Source organism: Chanodichthys erythropterus, chromosome 14, assembly GCF_024489055.1.
Source record: "Chanodichthys erythropterus isolate Z2021 chromosome 14, ASM2448905v1, whole genome shotgun sequence".
NCBI lineage: Eukaryota > Metazoa > Chordata > Actinopteri > Cypriniformes > Xenocyprididae > Chanodichthys > Chanodichthys erythropterus.
In genome coordinates, this window is record NC_090234.1 from 25,678,103 (window position 1) to 25,697,467 (window position 19,365).

Consider the following 19,365-nt stretch of genomic DNA (forward strand, 5'->3'; position numbering starts at 1 on the left):
AGTTGTGCATTAATTTTCATGCGATTTCCTCTTTTTTTCCAAGAACTCAACTACTATGAAGTTTGTACAAATTTAACCTTGTTTGTCTTGTGCCATCTTGAGGAGCTTCAAAGCCACTGCAGTCCAATACAAGAGCATCATTATACTGATAAGCTTTAGTGATACTGATAATAGTTTGCCCTGAACTGGAAGTGGAGGTGTATTTGAGTAATTGTACTCATCAGAGGTGTAAAGTATTTGAGTAAATATAATTTGTTACTGTACTTAAGTATCTTTTTGGCTACTTTGTAGTTGTACTGAGTATCAAAGATATTGGCAATTTTTACTCTCTACTTCAGTGTTTCTCAACCAGGGGTCCCTCCTTGACGTAATGCCAGGGGGTCCTTATAAAATATATGAATATTAATATATTTTGACATGTTCCCATAACAGAAGGAGATAATATGTATAATATAACTGATTATGACTGAATATTGGACAAGTCAACCAACGTATAGTAGTAAATTATACTTGATTGCATTTGGATGTCACAAAGACATTAATGATACTAATGAGCCAATATTATTCTGGGGTCCTTAAGGACAGTTCTAAATATGATGGGGGTCCATTACTCAACAAAGGTTGAGATTCACTGCTTGACTACATTTATGAGCAAGTAAATGTACTTTTTACTCCAATACATATGTAATGAGTAATGCAATTACACATTTTGCATGGCGCCTAACTTTTTCTGCAGCAGTTTTTTACTGCTATAAAGAAGCGATATCAGCATCTAAGGTCATTGAAGGTACTATATCTTGTGCATTTTGCCTTTACTCACTCAAACTTGTCAACAAGGCTACTTTACATGAATGTGAGTGCATCATGAATTGCAGATGTTTGATTTATGAGATAAGGTCATGCTGCCAGTGATGAGGTCGAAACCAGCACATCCAGTGCAAGTAGACTTTGACTTTAATTTTACTTAACATTATTCTATTTATCTGCTATACTGACAAGATCCTTTTGATGGATTTTGGTTTATTTATGGACTTTTTGAGCACTTGAGCTCAACTGAGATTTAAGAGTTTGTAGATGTTTAAGAGGCTGTTGTGTCGACCTTGATTTATTGCAATATTGAGGTGTTCAGTTTTATTTTGATTATAGAAATAAACATGATTTCTCATCTTACAAATCAACTGTTCCTTATTTTCACTGGCATGTCTCTCAGGTGTCGAGGAGTAGTGCATCCTTTTGCTGGCATTAAGCATGAGTAAAATACTTACTGTTAAAATCAACACAAGTCGTACTGGAATTGGTAACTTGTAATGGAGTAATTTTCGCTGTAAGGTATCTGTACTTTCACTCAAGTATGGTTTTCAGGTACTCTTTACACCTCTGGTACTCATTATTTAACATAGCATTTTTCTCAAAATTGATGAAAGAATTATACAGAAAGGCCACTTAAAATTTGTATCACATGAAAATTGTAGCACATGACAGAGCATGACAAAAAAGTATAATGTTAATATTTTTAGTAAATGTTATAGTTTAAACCACACATTAATTTTGCATTTCCTCTGAATGTTTACTTGCATTCATTTTAACTATGTAAATGAATTTTAAATACGTTTTAATGGAGGAATCCCGGTTTTAATCATAATGAAAAAATGTTCTGTCAGAAGTGGGATTCGAACCCACGCCTCCATTCGGAGACCAGAAGACCCATGTTTATAGGGAAGGTATGAACCTTGAGTCTGGCGCCTTAGACCACTCGGCCATCCTGACAACTGAAAAGCAGTCGTAAATACGCCGCTATACGAGGTAAACTATGCTATTTTATGAAAACTATTCACGTTTTCTGAAAAGATGTAAGAGAGAGTTGCGCACCAGTGCACTTTTAGGTACACTTAGTAGGCTATAGGTTGATACACTCGACTTTGCCTAAAAACACGACGCCAGTATGTGGTGAAACCTGAATCTAATAATTTATGTTTATCATTTATAAAACTATTTCAAATAAGTGCACAAAACCAACGTTTTCATTGAACAAAGAACGAGTTTATCGTTTTATGAAGAAGCGGATTCGCAAAGGAATCTGCGCATGCGTCGTGTAACCGCGCATTCAACCATGGTTGCCACGTCTGCGTAACAAAACCAGCCCAACATCTAAACTGTTGAAAAGGAACATGATTAATTTGTGATATAAGATGCAAAATTTTGATTTTATTGGTTTACAGATTCAAATGTGTTTGTATTCCCTACTGTTATCTCAATAATAATAATAAAACAGCCCAATGGCCAATTAAAAATAACTCAAAAGTCAAAACTAGCCCAATGACCCTAGCCCAAATATAAAAACTGAAAACATGCCACTCCATACCTAAATTCATATTTTACAGTCACTGTAATGCACACAACTTCAACTTGAAAATCACTATATAGTAGCCTAGTACTAATCATTAACACATTTTGTTTTCAGCACACAGAGTTCAAAGACTCCCCAGTGTCCCTCCCTAAAAAAACTCAAAATAGAACAGTTTCATCACTGGTAGAATATGAAATATTTACAAGCATTTTTAGGCAAATATAATTTATGCAATGTCAAACCCGCAGCAACAGTTTGATATTGCGTTGGAAAAACGCGGAATTGGCAACCATGCTTATTACAACACATTCAACATGTGATCTGTTATTAAACGCCACAGGGGCGTGGCTCTGATTACCAGCGTGCTCGTGTCTCGTATGTTATGACACCGCTTTCTAGAGGAAACAAGTCAAAATCGTACCGATGTCTTTCTACCGAAACACAGTTTGGTTCCTGAAGGGTCTACAGGAATATACGAAGTAAGTCATCATTAGTCTGTCTATTTTCGTCTCAACTTGCACAACACTTTGACAAGTCATAGACCTAATTTCAGCATTGATAGTTTCTGCAGTGCTCAAGGTAAAGTCTAGTTTACTCTGTGATCAGGGGCGGTTATGAGGCAGCAGAAAGGCGCTTCAGCGCGGCGGATCTGGAGGTGAGTGTGAGCGGCCGCTCGTTTATCATCACCGGAGCGAACAGCGGCATCGGTAAAGCCACCGCCTGCGAAATCGCAAAGAGAGGTGAGAACAAAAACAGAATATAGACTACTGCCATTATATTCTACCCTTGATAACAGATCAACTGAGAAGATCTTGTGACTCTATCAGCTTTGTTATGACAATGGGACGGTTCAAGTTTAACCAACAAAAAAGGGCACAACAGTGACTCCTACTGGCAAATAATGTGTAGTGCTACTAAAAACCACAGCGATTCAAAGTTCTTTCAAACGAACTTGTTTTTCTTCAGGTGGGACAGTACATCTGGTGTGCAGAAATAAAGATCGTGCGGAGGAGGCAAGAAAAGAGATCGTTGAGCAAAGTAAAAATGAGGTAAATGTTATGCTTTAAAATGATTTAACATGCTTCTGAAATGAATTCTGGCCTGAGTTTGTCTCATGTGCTTTCAGAATGTCCATATTCACCTAGTTGACATGTCCAGCCCCAGGAGAGTGTGGGAGTTTGCCAATGGATTCTCTCAGAAACACAATCTACATGCTTTGGTAAATGTATTCAAGGTTTAGGACATATTAACAAGTTAAAGGTGCTAAAGAGGATGTTTTGTTTTTTGTACATTTTTGCAATATTACTTGAAACTGTCTTTACTAACTGATAAAAGACTATTTATTAGGTGCACTGAAAGGAATAATATTACTATACATCATCTGTGCACGAGGTAGGGCCTTTAAAACATCAGCCAATCGTTTACGCGATCATCGTGTAAACGATTGGCCCTCTGGCTTGTCAATCACTGCCATTACGTTCCTTGTGAAAGACGAGCGCGGCTGCGCGCTCCAGTAACTTTCCAAACTCTACAGGCGCCGCATGCAATGTTTTTGTCAGGAGGCAGTAGTAACAACTGCAGATTATGAGTTACCTGCAGTGAATCCGACATAATGAATCCACTAACACGACACAGCGAGTGCCGGTGGTAAACACTCGTGTTCCAATACTCGTGCACGAGTTTTGGGAGGCGTTCCCTCGAAATGAGCTGTGAAGGAGGGGGGTTATTCTTATACGCATGTGCTCATTTCAAAAACTCACTAACAGTGTTTGGTTTCTCAGTCGACGAAAAGATCCTCTTTAGCACCTTTAAAGCAACAAGTCACGAGAGGCTGTGTGCATGGTAAAGTCACTGCTATTGTGCACAAGGATATTGCAATTTTAATGTGCTAACAACAGCATATGACAACTCTTAGTCTGAACTATGCATTTTTTAGTGTACAACAAAAACATGTACATTCTCATGCTGTCTCCACGTGTGATTTTATAGATCAATAATGCAGGTTGCATGGTCAATCAGAGAGAACTGACTGAGGATGGTCTGGAGAAAAACTTTGCGACAAACACACTTGGTAGGAAAGTTAATTCATGTTTTTTTACTGATCTGATATTGATCATATCTTAAGATTTCTCGGATATGGACTACAAAGTATGAGCTCTTAAGTTTTGTAGTTTTGTCTATTTTATAATATTGAGTTACAAAGGTCAGAGGCTATCCCTTCTGGTACAGAATGTTTTTATGTCACCTCTTGAGATCTAGAGATAAGATGAGATAAAAGTGACTATGTGGCTCACTGATCCTGTTTGTTTTTACAGGGACTTATATACTGACGACAGCACTGATTCCCACACTGAAGAAGTCAGAGAATCCCAGAGTGGTGAGTGTGAAGAAAAGTACCTGTTCTTCTGAGTCCTAATAAATGGTGTAATAAACGCATGCTGTTTTCAAACTGAGACATTGCTGCCATTTATCTCCGTGTTTCTAAACACATTTACACTCACACCAGATATGACATGTTGATAACTATGTGTTGAATGTGGCAACAGAATTTCCCCAAAACTTATTTTTTTCCATTGTCATTATTATTATTGATAAATATGTTTATTTTTATTATTTTTTTATTTTATTTTTTAGTAGTTACAAAAGTTCCATGACTTTAGTGAATATTGGCAAGTTTATGAATCTAGAAACAGAATCCCCCCTCAAATTTAATTATTTTCATGTATTACATTTTAATTTTATTTTTTTTTTTTTGTCATTGTGGTAACACTTTACAATAAGGTCTCATTTGTTAACATTAGTTAATGCATGAACTAACATAAACTTACAATGAGCAATATCTTTTTTTACAGCATATAGTAACCTTTGATGTTAGTTAATAAAAATGTTTGTTAGTTCACAGCTTTTGTTCTTAACAATATATTAGTAAATGCTAAGATTAACATTAACTAAGATTAACCCCTTAGCATTCCTAAGGTCTCTTTTGAATGCTATTGTGCAATGTGTGGTACAGTTAAATGCTAACAGGTTAATAAATGCTGTAGAAGTATCATTGTTAATTCATGTTAACGTAGTCATGTTCATGTAGTTAACTAATGAAACCTTACTGTAAAGTGTTACCATTATTGTTTTGGTTTTATTTTATTATTATTTTTTTATTAATTTTTGTTTTTGTTTTATTACAGATCACTGTGTCATCTGGTGGTATGCTGGTTCAGAAGTTGAATCTGGAGGACCTTCAGTTTGAGAAAGACTCTTTTGACGGCACTATGGCTTATGCACAGAACAAGGTACTGCTATAAATTATAAACTCAAATATAAATCTTCAGTAAAAACTTTGCACTGGAACTTGCACTTTATATGTGTGTGTATGTGTATATATATTATATATATATATATATATATATATATATATATATATATATATATATATATATATATATATATATATATATATATATAAATTTCTTAATACTGTTTGTATTGAGAACCATTGATTCTCAATACTGTTTGAACCTTTTTTAATAGTTGAGTTTGAGTCCCTCAGTTGTCCTCAGTATGAAAACACAAATCTCAAAATCCTACAGTCACTGCTGGAAAGGGTTCAAATATGCAAAAATGCTTGAAAACTGATGAATCTGCAGGAGCTGGAGGATTTTTCTGAAGAACAGAGCTCAGTTTAACTGTTCAGGACAAACAAGAGACTCGTGAACAACCATCACAAAATATAAAAACAGTCGTGGATCATCAGGTAACCACACACAGTATTGAGAATCAATGGTTCACAAACTTTTGAATGGGGTTATTTTAATAAATTCAGCTATTGTTTTGTCTTGTGAAGTAAATGCAAACATCTTTTATGTAAAATATCTTACTCAGGAATCAGGACAGTACTAAACAAAAAATAACATGCATTTTTTATTATCCCTCTTATTTTATTAAAATAATTCTCATTTTCACAGATTCTGCAAGGGTTTCACATACTTTTTCATGCCACTGTGTGTGTATATATATTAATATATAATATATATATATATATATATATATATATAATATATATATATTTTTTTAACTTTATTATTTTTATTATTACTTCCATAGACCACAAAATCATCATACTTTTAGTGGCTTACCAATCTAGTCCATCGCTGTTAAAAAATAATCGTTGCACAAGACAACATATTCCAGCAGCATCACCACTCTGCCTTTGTTACAGTGACCTGGATCACTGTCCTCATGTTATTGCTGAGTTTTTTCCGTGTTATGTTTTCAGTAAAAATACTTGAGTTGATTAGTGTAAACTTTGGCCTTTCTCAGAGGCAACAGGTGATCATGACAGAGCAATGGGCAGCTCAGCACAAAGAAATCCACTTCTCATCCATGCACCCCGGCTGGGCAGACACCCCAGGTGAGCAGTGTGTTTAAATCAGTTGCAAGTAAATGTCTTGCTTATAAGATAAAGGTATTGTGAAATCTCAGCCACTATGATTTGTGTTCTATCCACAGCGGTACGGTCATCCATGCCAGATTTCTATGAAAAAATGAAGAATAAACTCCGTACTGAAGCTCAGGGCGCTGACACAGTGGTGTGGCTGGCCATATCAGATGCTGCCAGCAGACAGCCCAGTGGCCTCTTCTTCCAAGGTCAAGCATCTTTATAAAATTATTTGTCATTTAGCAGCAGTGTTGGGAGTAACGCATTACATGTAACATGCGTCACATAATCGGATTACTTTTTTCAAGTAACTAGCAAAGTAACGCATTACTTTTAAATTTACAACAAAATATCCAACTTACTTTTTAAGCAGATTACTTTTTAAAATGTATTGACTGAGAGCTTTCCTGTCCCCGTGTTGAGAGAAATCTGGAGTGAAGTGCAGAGGCGTTGTGTGCGCTGTGTAAACATGATGGTTACTGCAATTCTAGACTAAATGTGAGCATGCATTTACTCATCTCACTTGCACAAAACAGATTCAGTATTCCTTCAAATTAATTGAAACAGTGAAAAGCAAATTCAGGATATTATGCAAACCTGCTGTATTTAAATATGTTAAATAACACAAATATACTTTGTTATTTATCTCACTGTAAAAAGTAACTAAGGAAGGCAGTTAGTTACTTTTGAGGGAGTAACGCAATATTGTAATGCATTACTTTTAAAAGTAACTTCCCCAACAACTTCCCTTTCTGTTTAGCAGAAAGTGTGCATTAGTTTGCTGTACACATCAGCTTTTGAACATGTCTATATATAGCAGACTAAATGTCTCTTTAACGTGTAACTGAACTTTGACCTCTCTTCCACACACTGATTCATCTGCAGACAGAAAAGCGGTTTCTACGCATCTACCGCTGGCCTTCTCCAGGTCTTCTCCAGCTGAAGACCAGAAGCTGATGAGCACACTGGAGGAGTTCGCTGTGAAATTCAAGTGTTAATGGCCATATCATTCCTCACAGAGACTGTGATATTCATTCTTAATAATGGTGAGAATTGCAGAGATGTGAGAAACTCATGATTTCTATACCACAAAGATTAACCAAAATGAGCTAAAATGTATATTTGAAATATGTCAAACTTATGGTCCATTCTTCTGAACAAATACACTCCTAATTATTTTTTATTATACTAGTTCAAGGCAAGTAACTAATACACCCACTTCTGCTTTTTGGAATGTTTGAGTTTCTTGATGTAAAATGACGTCTGTGGTTAACGTTATTCAAATGTGTTTTTCTACATATATTGCACACAGTCATACCTCAAACATGAAAAACATGAATGTTAAAGATGTTTTGGTAACACTTTACAATAAGGTTCATTAGCACTTCTACAGCATTAATCTTTGTTAATGTTCATTTCAAAATTTACTAATACATTATTAAAATCTTGTTAACATTAATGCACTGTGAACTAACATGAACAAAGAACAACTGTATTTTCATTAACTTATGTTAACGAAGATTAGTAAATACACTAACAAATGTATTGCTCATGGCTAGTTCATGTTAGTTAATACATTGTTTAACTAATGAACCTTATTGAAAAGTGTTAATTTTTTTTTTTTAAGGTACTGAATAAGGAGCACAGCTAACACAAGGTTTTGAGTTTGTTTGCTTGATTGGACAACACTGCAGACATTGCATCAGCAGATTATTTGATTCATAAATCTAAAACTGCTGTTCCATGAAACCCATAAAAAAAAAGTAATTTTCTAATTAGCCTTGCGGCCTTGACATCAAAAATGAACAGCTGTCTGATAACATGATATACCACACTACCCATAACCTGTACTCATACTATTATGAAAATAATGACTGTGGAAACAAATATCAAATTAAACAAATAAAAGTGAAGATGAACATATAAGCAAATATTACAGAGGTCTGTTTTTCCCCTTATGCACACTTACAAATGAGTTTACAATTAACTACATAATTATTAACTAAAAAATATTGTATTTTTATGTCAATTTGTGGCTATTGACATGATTTTTAATAAAATATAAAAACAACGAATCTCTGTCTAAATCTTTTAGGGGAATCATCATTATTATTTATTTATATTTTTATTACATGTAAGAGAGACATTTTCTCAACAAAACAACTGATTAAATCCAAATCATGTTTATGATGAGCTGGTAATTGAGATTAATACACAGGATTTGAAATGATTTATTGTTATAGAAAGAGCCATAACAAGCAGAAAAGATTGACTATCCTGTGACAAAAATTGTGGGCTTTTAATTCACGAACAAAGACTTCACTCGTATTATTATCACTTACATTACTGTTTACTGATTACATTAGAAGTTTGGGGTCAGTAAGATTTTTTTTTATATTTTTATTTTGCAAGAAAGAACACGTTAAAATAATCAAGTCTTTTGATCACAGAGTCCTGAAATCCACAAAATATTAAACAGCAATGATATTTGAGCAGTAAATCAGCATATTAGAATGACTTCTGAAGGATCATGGTACACTGAAGACTGGAGTAATAATGCAGAAAATTCAGCTTTGCCATCACAGGAATAAATTACTTTTTAAAATATATACAAATAGAAAATAAAACAAATGCAGCCTTGCTGAGCATAAAATGTTCCTTCAAAAACAAAAGAAAAATCTTACTGACCCCAAAAAACAACAGTGTACTTCAAAATGAACCAGTTTTCATTTGTCAAATTGGTCCTTTTAAAATGCTAATTGGTAATCCAACCTCCCCATTTGCAATTGGTTACACCAAAGTAAAGCATCTGTATTCCTGTTTTATCTATCCGTACTCTGCAAACATCAGCTGTAGTGTTTTACATATTGTGCCTTTACAATAACCAGTTAAAAATGCTCAAATGTCCATATTGTGCTATAGGAAACTCACTTCAACTCAACTTCACTGGAATCTTGCAAGTCACTCATTGTGGAAACTTTGTTTGTTTCAACATACAGCCGAAACTGTGCCTGAGGAAAGATGTCAAATTATCGTTTAAACCACCATAATATTTTCTCAGTCATAGAAAGAATGGAATACTGTGAATGTTTCTTACAGTAATGAGATGTCTATGAAACATCAGCTTTAATCAAACCAAACACATTATTATTACAATAAAGCATTACTGAACTTTACCCTGTGTAAACAACATTTGTGATTATGTGCATGTTTAGTTTTCCCAATAAATTTACTGGTGTAAAAATACCAGTAAAACTAAGTGCTAACATTTAAAGAGTCAATAGCAAACGGTATTTTACCATGCCAAAACCACTGATTGATGTGCAGTAAAGGCACTTGAATATAGAAACAGTTCCAGCATGCTTTGATGCAATATCATGAGGATTCATTTGTGTTTGGGATAAGAGATAAGATGATGATAAAATGAGGGCAAAGTTATTTTTTTACAGACAACATAACAACATTGGTTTATGTCAATATAAACAACCTGAACTAAGCAGACTGGACAATATTTACAAGTTTGTTCCCATAATCCACATGCTCAAATACATACAAATGCACATGCTCAGTTTAAAACATCAGTTCAATGCCATAATATCCTTGAGTGTTTCCTCCATGAGAGGAAGCTGCCCATGGGAAGTGACCTGAACTCCGAACGTTCTCCATGGTGCTCGGTTCAGGTTCAGACTTGCTTGCAGATGATACATATGATTCTCATGATACCACAGGAGTCATGTCCCATAGCTGCATGTAAACACACCACAGATTTTAAAATAAATTCAATCTCCACAATTTATAAAACAGTACACTCGCACTCAGGTGTGAGAACAGTGACTGACCTTGATGACTTTGTCTGTCCCGGAGGTGAGCAGCCAACCCCTGGTTGGTTCATACTGCATATGTATGATGCTGTGCTTACTGTCATGAAATGTTGCAGTGGGCGCCCGTCTGGACAAAGTCAAAAGCAAGGCAATGGTTGAAAACGAAACTCAGTTCCTTTAGGGAACAACGGTGACACACATAGTGGATATTTACAAGGACTAAGAAAAGACAACAGTGAGACAATAAGTGCAAAATATACATAAAGTGTAGCAGCATTGAGGTATGAGTTGTAGTGTTGAAGTATTAGATAAGTATTTATATACGTCTATATATTTTTTACAGTATTGCACAGGTATGTAACAGAAAATTAAGTCTTTTGATGAGGTAGAGTGATGTTATTGATACATCATGGTTGGTAGGTAACTATTATTTGTGTAGAATTAAGTGATAATGGGGGTTATGGTCATAGTCTTTTGGCGGGGCGGAGGGTGGTTAGGTGCAGAAGTCGTGACTGCTTGCAGGAAGAAACTGTTTTTGAGTCTGGATGTTCTGGCCTGGATGAATCTCAGCTTCTTCCTAGATGGGAGGGACTTGAACCAGATGTGGGAAGGGTTCAAGAAGAGAGCTTTGGGTGATTCTACCATTTGAGAGACTCAAAACATTGAAGATAATCAAAATTTAACTTACTCCTCATCTGTAATGGAGTCGTGACAACTGTCACAAACCCGCACCTCAAACTCAAATCCCATGAGAGGTATCGTGGAACGTTTAGAGGAGCACTTTCCACAGACGGCCTGGCCACACTTCCTACAGTGATGCTGGAAAAGACAGCAAAATCAAGCTTCTTCATATTATATTAAATATTTGGCTGAATAAAGGACTGTAAACAATCATTTAACTTAACCAGAAAAACATAATTTGAGGTATATTTTCTGAAAACAATTCTCCATGCATTTACAGTTCTCAGATCAATTTATTTTAAACTTAATTCAATACACAGTACTGTTCAAAAGTTTTGAGCCAATAAAACTAGATAAATAAAACATAAGTATGCATTCAATGAATTTAAAATGACAGTATATACATTTATAATGTTATAAAAGTTTTCTATTTTACATAAATGCTGAAAAAATATCACTGATTCTACCAAGATATAAAGCTGCACAACTGTTTATAACATTAACAATAAGAAATGTTTCTTGAGCAGCAAATCAGCTTATCAGATTGATTTCAGAAGGATCATGTGACACTGAAAACTGGAGTAATAATGCTGAACATGCAATGTTGCCATCAGAGGAATAAATAACATTTTCAACTATATTAAAACAAAAAGGTAACTTTACTTTGTATAAATATTTTTGTATTAATTTATTCAAATAAATGTGGCCTTGGTGAGCATAAGACCTTCAAAAACATGAAAAAAAAAATCTTTTAAACTAACGTATATTCTATAAACGTCTTCAGCTAATTTATCTTGATTTAAAGATTTTTCATTTAAGATTTTGCTGTAAAACAAGACAAAATATTGATTATTGTTTAAAAATAATCTTATTTTATTTTATCTTTTTGCCATGTTCAATCTATGTTTTTGTGTGTAGTACCTGCCGCAGACCAATTTTCTTACTGTCCCACATCTGTTTAAAATTCCAGAAGAACGGCTGTTCACACTTCTGACACGAGTCGCTGTCAAGCCACTCAGGGGTCTGAGACAAAAAACAGATGAGGACATGCTGAAACTATGTAAACAGACATATGTAACTAACATAAATATCACACATCCTGTTAACAGAGACATTCCCTTTTGTCCTAGATGATACTTTCTAGCTCAATATCTCTCTCACCTCTTGTCGTCTGACGTCCATGTTCCAGATAACTATTCCTCCATCTGAGCCACAGGAAATGAGCTGACGAGTGTGAGGAGCGTAACACAAGCCCTGCACTTTATCACTGTCACACACACAGACACAAATATTAGGACATTACAAGCATGCTTTCTAAATTCTTATCTCTTAAATACATTAAATCAATTTATCCAATGTCCTACTTGTGTCCCTGCAGTTCAATGGCTGTGCCTTTACGGCCTCCAATGTCCCACATGATGATTGAATGATCAGAACTGCCAGAGAATAAAACCCTTTGCACAGGGTCCCAAGACAGGGCTGTAACATTGCCTGCACATATAAACACACACAGGGTCAACGTTAAAAGATTCAATAAGATGTTCGTTTACAGTGTTCAGGGTCAATTACAGAGCAAATAATGGAATACTTTGGTTAGGAGGACTTTAAGGCTTCTCAAGGGGGAAATGATGTCTCTGTTACTCTGGCACAGTATTGTCATCCTGGCCACCAGGGGACGCCAGTCACACCAGAATGATTGGAGGTAGTCATTTAAATGGTACAATGAGGACTTGTTTGTTGGTTGGTTAATTTGCTTATTTGTGCTGACCAACTGATTTCCTTCCAAACCATGTTAATTATTTATATAGTTAATAGGCAACCATATATCAACCTATTTGTTGCTTTTTTTTTTGCTTATCAGTTTTTTAGTTTTTTTTTTAGCTTTCTGCAGTTTATGTTTGTAACTTAAAGCTTGATAAAGTATTTACTTTATTTAATTAATTTTAGTGCTCAAAATTTTGTGTGAATTTCTACACTTTAATTGTCCACTTCAGTTGGCAAAATGTGTCTGGGCTAATGGTTAAAGATTGTGCTGACACCTGTGAAAAGTGGTTGAAAAGTTTTATTGTGTGTCTATTTGTAAAGTGCTGTTTGCGTAAGCACCTGTGTGGCCTTTAAAGGTGGTAACAAGGCTGCAATTGTCCTGCTCCAGCTTCAGGATTGTCACTTGTCCGGAATGATCTCCAACGAAGGCATGTCTGGTCTCCACATCAAATCTTAAACAGTTCGTCAAGAAGCTCACGCTACAAAATTGTGAAACCCATCCTGAATCTCTTCTATCTACACCAATACAGTAGTGATGCACCAAAGTGAATTTATTTTCTGAAACCAAAATTAAATTTTTGGTAATTAAGAATAGACAGTGACAGTCAAAACTAGACATCGGAAAAGCGCTAATTAAACGCCAATTTTCGGGTCAAATTTTTGGCCAAATATTTTTGGTTGCATCACTAGATTTCAGCACATTTATAAACATACTAGCAACATCCCTGTATACCTACAGCATTTAAAAGTTCACCCAAAAATGTTTTTTTTTTTCTCCTCATCATTTACTCACCCTCATGTTGTTCCAAAATGGTATGACTTTCCATCTTCTGGGTAATCACAAAAGAAGAATGTTGATATTTGGTTTTGGTTACCACTGATTTCCTTCAATGGTCAAAAAATGCTGAGACATTTCGCATTTTCCACAGCCGAAAGAAATATTTTCATTTTTGGGTGAATTATCCCTTTATCTAGTTATATTTGTAATATAAATTATACTTTATTGTTGTGATTTCAAGCAGAAAAACCAAGCAATAATCTAAGGAAGCTAATTTCCTATAATAAAGCAAAAGTAAATTGTCTTTTGTCAGAAGACAGCCCAATCTGATAATATCAGTGACAGTGACTGACTTTGCTCAGATTACATATTTTATGCAGACTGAATAAAAACTTGGAGATTTTGTGAGATATCTCAGATTGGAAGTAGCGTATGAATGGATACTGTAGTCCAGACACCCATGCTGTGGTCCTGTACGTGCCCAGCTGCTGTCCGCTCTCTGAGCAGTGCCACGTAAAGCTCTTGTCCTGACCTGTGCTTAGAACCCACTCCATCTCTAAGACAAACAGCACCACAGTCACGCCACTCTGATGAGCTAACACAAACAAAATACAAAACACAGTAAACAAAGCAGGAAGGGATTAGTTTACCACAGTCAAAAATACAGGGAATTATGCTCTCACATGTAATATTAACAAATAATACAGCAGATTGGATTTCATTAACGAATCAGCAAACTAAAACCACAGCACTTATTATACACACATCTCTATCACTAATGCTATCATTTATCTGTGTTGAGAGCATTACATAAAGCCATGTTTTCTAGCCGTATCACGCTAATGTCATTCCAGGCCATAATGACACGCTGTGATTGAGAGCTGAATGTTCAGAGTAAGTACCGAATAATAAAGTTGCCCTGCGTATATTTTCCTTTCTACAGAACTGACCTGACTACAGTTGTGTACATGGCTATTAAAGGAACAGTCATCCATTGTTCTTTGGTTGCTGTTATATGAATGGAACCGGAATATAAATCATCTGTATGTTCTAGAATTACATCCAAATAGGATTAAAATTCTTCCACCTTTTACGTCTATAAAAAAAGCTTATAACAGCAAGTAAATGTATGATGGTCATGGTGAAATCTGAAGATACAAAATATAATAAAATCCCCTTTTTGTAAATACTATGAAATATGAAACCGGAGTTATTAAAATAGAAACTAAATCAAATATTTGAGACCCATTTTCTCCTAAAATTCTAAACTGAACTTGTTTCAAAATTTTTCTAAGTGTATCAACATAGAATAAAACAAGAGGAAAAGAAATTTGACTTTTTCTGACATTTCAAATCACAGCGATAGATAGCATTTGATGCTTGCACAAGTTTATATGATTTATATTAAGTTAAAAAAACAAACTTTATTGCGCGAGACTAGATTTGTGACTTACCCTGATATGTTCGTGCAGGAGTCATCTGGTTGTAGTCCTCCGACAGGACAAACTCCTGGAAAAAGAAACTCCTGTCTAAATGAAGCTTAGGAACGTATCTAAGAACCTGCTAGTGACATTTTACTACAGAAAACAGGTGTGTGTAAGAATACTGCAGCAGTGCCACTTATAACATGCTTGACGATAATACTTTTTTACTTAACATACCGATACAGTGCCGTTTTCCAACCCTACAGAGATCCTCCTTGTCTCTGGGTTAAATGACATACATGAACAAGCCACTGTAATATAAGAAAGACAACGAGTATGAGTATCTTCTATCCTACTAAATCTATCGATCGGCATTCAACTATAAACACAAACCCTCTACTGACAGTCAGTGACCTCTTAGTCATAGTATGCAATAGTTAACTAGAAAGCAAGCAAAAAATGTGACATCACTGCTGAGAAATGAAACTCCTGTCTGAACGTGAACACAAGCTGAAGTTCATGCCCATACTGGTTTCACTTCACCTTTTTACTTTGATAGTAAAATTCTTGAAGTTATGTGGTTTCATGTCCCCTAATGTTTCTATCTATGTAGCTGTTTTGGCTATCAGAAAGCTGCCCAGGAACTGTGTTGGACTCACCAGGCATTGTGTGATAGACACTGGGCCAGTACTGACCACTGTCTCTCTTCAGCCACACACGGATTGTTCTAAAAAATGAAAACAAGCAAATAAATTAATAGTCTTGATTATAAAATTTCATGTATTTAGCAGAAACATTCTTACCGACATGCAATACAGTGCACAATTTAAGAATAGTTAAGAATAAATGTCGCTGGCTAAGATAAGTCCTAATCACCTTAATCGGCAGACAAGAAAACTACATTTGGTTGCAAAGTTAAAAAAAAAAAAAAAAGTAGCCCGGATAAGGGCTGCCAAAGTCTGCCATATGTATTATATAAAGTTATGTGAAGAACAGAAATATTTTGATTTTGCTTTGAAAAATCTTTAAAATTAGAGAAGCTGTTAAAAGTAATTTAAAACAATTATTAACAATTTTGTGGATTTTTTTTTCTGTGTAGAAACACCTTAAATATACATATAATGTTAGTAACTATTTAAAATCCAATCTCAAAAAAAAAAAAAATTGTACAGCTTGGTTCACAGATTCCATTAATGAATTAATGACGCTTTCTGTATGTTACATTGTTACGCCAGTAGGTGGCGACAAGTTCATTTATTTTTGTGTGTTAATTACGAGTGAGTCATTGAATCATTAATTCAAACGGTTGATTAAAATATGCCCAGTCATTTACAACAAACTACTAATTTACTGAGGAATATTTTACTACAAATCTACTATAAGAGACTTTTATGCCTAAGCGTTTTCTTCACAATAATGCAGATCTATTACCCCCAATCATTGAACTGCTTTGCATTGGCAATAAAAGCCCTTATATAAATTTATTTGTGTATGGTCATTATTCATTTTTACACATTATAAATTCTTCTTTTTCCCCTCCTTAATGAAAACAAGACTGTAACTGACCTCGTTCACAAACAAAATGTTTCGTTGGGCCAGTTCGTTCAAGGAAGAGATGTCTCGCTCCGAATCTCTTTATTCAAATATTTTTATTTTTTTATTTTTTTATTTAAATGGCATTTTTGTTCAGTAGGTTACCAATGATTATATACTTCACATTTCAAATGCTTTCTGTTCGTTCCTGTCAATCTTTAAAGGCAGGAAAAGGTAGTCACGCGCTTAAAAAGGGGACGCTTCAGTGAGCAAAATCGAATCGTTCACTTAAAAGATTCTCTCAAATACACTGATTCGTTCACAAACGATTCACCACTCAGAAAATAACCGCAGACGAATGCTCGAGTCGTGAAACGCGCAAACGCAGTTCGTCGATAACAGCAGCTTAAATAAGCCGGACGTGTTTGCATATTAAGCTTCTTTATTATTGTGCTCCCTATGAGATAATTAACTGCGTGTTAGTCCTCCGAATATCGTTTATTCAACCAAAACAAAAACAAATACATATCACATGTATTGCATATTACAAATTATTTATTATTGTGCCAGTGCTGCTTATAAGATTACGACGTGTTTTGAATATTCTGCATTGTAATTCTAGTATTTCTAATCATACGCGTGCTGACCTGTCTTGAGATACGCTGATAACACCGTCCTCTTTGGGGATGATCACAGCCGTATTCACAACATCTTGGAAACCCTCGATCTTACTCAACAGGACGGGCTTTCGCGTCTGCGGACGGGGAATCTCTGCCGCCATGGCGCTGTGGTCTCTCCGTCACCTGAGCTCTCACTCTCGGCTGCATAACACGCTGAGCGCAGGTCGATTATTAGACCTGGCTGCAGCACGGTGAAGTGTGACGATCGGGGATGCTGCAGGTCAGCTGATTACCTCTCACGGCGTTTTCTGTTTAGTGAAACACGATCTCTATGCCATGTCATCTAAACACATGAGCGTGTTCCTCTCTCGCTGCCTATATAACCAGACGATCCGACTCTTAAATGAATCACAGATGCATGCGTTTGCGATGTGCAGTGTTGACTCTGACGAATACCAAATTTGTAGAACAGGAAGTTGAACGTCATTATTTTTTTTCTCCATTTCATTGACATTTGTACATCAGCATTGTTTAATTGCATCACAATCTATTTGTTCAATTGAAACAATCAATTTCATTCTTTATGTTAGTTTAGTTTGTTTCTCCACATTTTTTAATTAATATTTGGGTCTAAAAAATAAAAACACAGAGTGGAAATTGTTCTATTTATAGTTTGGCCTTATCATTTGCAGACAGACACCACAAAACTATTGCACATTCTCTTAACTCAAGACACAAAAGCCAAACTAAATGGATGCATATCCCAAATAATTTTGCAGATTATGTGACCAAACATGTAATTCATGCACATATGCTGGCTTTTTTATTAACAGAAGTGCATATTGTATAGGAAAGTAACATGATAAATTTGTCCTTCTGTTGTTGCTATCATGGTTTCCAGGAAGTTCTGTTTGTCACTTTGTAAAGAGAACAATGGCATTCAACAGCTACTAGCAAAAAAGAAGAAAGAAAAAAAATGAATAAATGTCAATAAAGCAACAATAACACGTCACTACATCGTAATACTATGTTCTTCTATACTTTCCATGGTTAAATCTTTGAACTCTTTATTAAATGGAAAGGTGATTTGCTAAAAAAAAGGTGTGGTTCCATATTAGAAAGAAGGTTAAAGAAATCTCATTTAAATGTGTAAACTAATTTTATCCAGTAAATCATTATTTACAGAAACTGTAGGCTACTTTTTGTAGAGACTTAGAGACTCTTTGAATAAGAAAACGATGAGAGCTTTATAGAGTATTTATTTAATAAATACTTTTTATTTATTTTGTATTAGTCTGTTTTTTTTCTTCAATTTTTGTATGCATAATTCAGTACCTGCATTTGAACTAAAGTACATGTACAATGTTAAAGGGTTAGTTCACCCAAAAATGAAAATTCTGTCATTAACTACTCACCCTCATGTCGTCCCACACCCGTAAGACCTTCGTTCACCTTCAGAAGACAAATTAAGATATTTTTGATGAAATCCGATGGCTCACTGAGGCCTCACTTGACAGCAATAACACTCCCTTTTCAATGCCCAAAAAGCTACTAAAAACATATTTAAAACAGTTCATGTGACTACAGTTGTTCAACTTTATTATAAAGTGACGAGGATAATTTTTGCGCGCCAAAAAAACCCCCAAAATAGCGACTTTATTCAACAATATCTAGTGATGGGTGATTTCAAAACACTGCTTCATGAAGCTTTACGAATCATTTGTTTTGAATCAGTGGTTCGGAGCACTGCCAAAATCACGTGATTTCAGTAAACGAGGCTTCGTTACGTTGTAAGTGTTTTGAAACTTCAAAAGTTCACGTGACTTTGGCAGTTTGATACGCACCTTGAACCACTGATTCGAAACAAATGATTCATAAAGCTTTGAAGCTTCATGAAGCAGTGTTTTGAAATTGCTTATATCGTGGAATAAAGTCGCTATTTTGTTATTTTTGCCGCACAAA

The 19,365-nt window shown here is 35.1% G+C and overlaps 2 protein-coding genes and 1 non-coding gene across 7 annotated transcripts; 1 reads left to right on the forward strand and 2 right to left on the reverse strand.

The window, feature by feature from the left end:
* Window positions 1–1,655: 1,655 nt before the first annotated feature.
* On the reverse strand, window positions 1,656–1,767 carry trnal-caa (transfer RNA leucine (anticodon CAA)). Its single transcript has 2 exons — window positions 1,730–1,767; window positions 1,656–1,701 (listed from the first exon to the last, which is right to left on the reverse strand). It is a non-coding gene; the product is annotated as a tRNA-Leu (tRNA).
* Window positions 1,768–2,688: 921 nt separating this feature from the next.
* Window positions 2,689–8,780, forward strand: dhrs12 (dehydrogenase/reductase (SDR family) member 12). Of its 4 annotated transcripts, XM_067409150.1 has the most exons (11): window positions 2,689–2,826; window positions 2,954–3,087; window positions 3,314–3,396; window positions 3,474–3,566; window positions 4,337–4,418; window positions 4,663–4,724; window positions 5,533–5,637; window positions 6,665–6,755; window positions 6,854–6,991; window positions 7,668–7,828; window positions 8,410–8,780. In XM_067409150.1, the coding sequence occupies exons 1-10, from the start codon at window positions 2,771–2,773 to the stop codon at window positions 7,778–7,780; spliced, it is 957 nt and encodes a 318-aa protein (XP_067265251.1). In that variant the 5' UTR covers window positions 2,689–2,770; the 3' UTR covers window positions 7,781–7,828; window positions 8,410–8,780. The 4 variants fall into 4 exon arrangements, 3 of the variants coding, with proteins under 3 accessions (XP_067265251.1, XP_067265250.1, XP_067265252.1); XR_010897108.1 differs by lacking the exons at window positions 7,668–7,828; window positions 8,410–8,780 and adding an exon at window positions 5,992–6,098 and having other exon boundaries at window positions 6,854–6,899; XM_067409149.1 differs by having other exon boundaries at window positions 7,668–8,777.
* A 1,091-nt stretch (window positions 8,781–9,871) lies between these two features.
* On the reverse strand, window positions 9,872–17,811 carry wdfy2 (WD repeat and FYVE domain containing 2). Of its 2 annotated transcripts, XM_067409145.1 has the most exons (12): window positions 17,431–17,810; window positions 15,910–15,977; window positions 15,488–15,561; window positions 15,281–15,335; window positions 14,271–14,421; window positions 13,388–13,500; window positions 12,649–12,775; window positions 12,446–12,551; window positions 12,206–12,307; window positions 11,292–11,422; window positions 10,622–10,730; window positions 9,872–10,526 (listed from the first exon to the last, which is right to left on the reverse strand). In XM_067409145.1, the coding sequence occupies exons 1-12, from the start codon at window positions 17,562–17,564 to the stop codon at window positions 10,497–10,499; spliced, it is 1,200 nt and encodes a 399-aa protein (XP_067265246.1). In that variant the 5' UTR covers window positions 17,565–17,810; the 3' UTR covers window positions 9,872–10,496. The 2 variants fall into 2 exon arrangements, with proteins under 2 accessions (XP_067265246.1, XP_067265247.1); XM_067409146.1 differs by lacking the exons at window positions 9,872–10,526; window positions 10,622–10,730 and adding an exon at window positions 10,737–11,194 and having other exon boundaries at window positions 17,431–17,811.
* Between the last annotated feature and the right edge of the window lie 1,554 nt (window positions 17,812–19,365).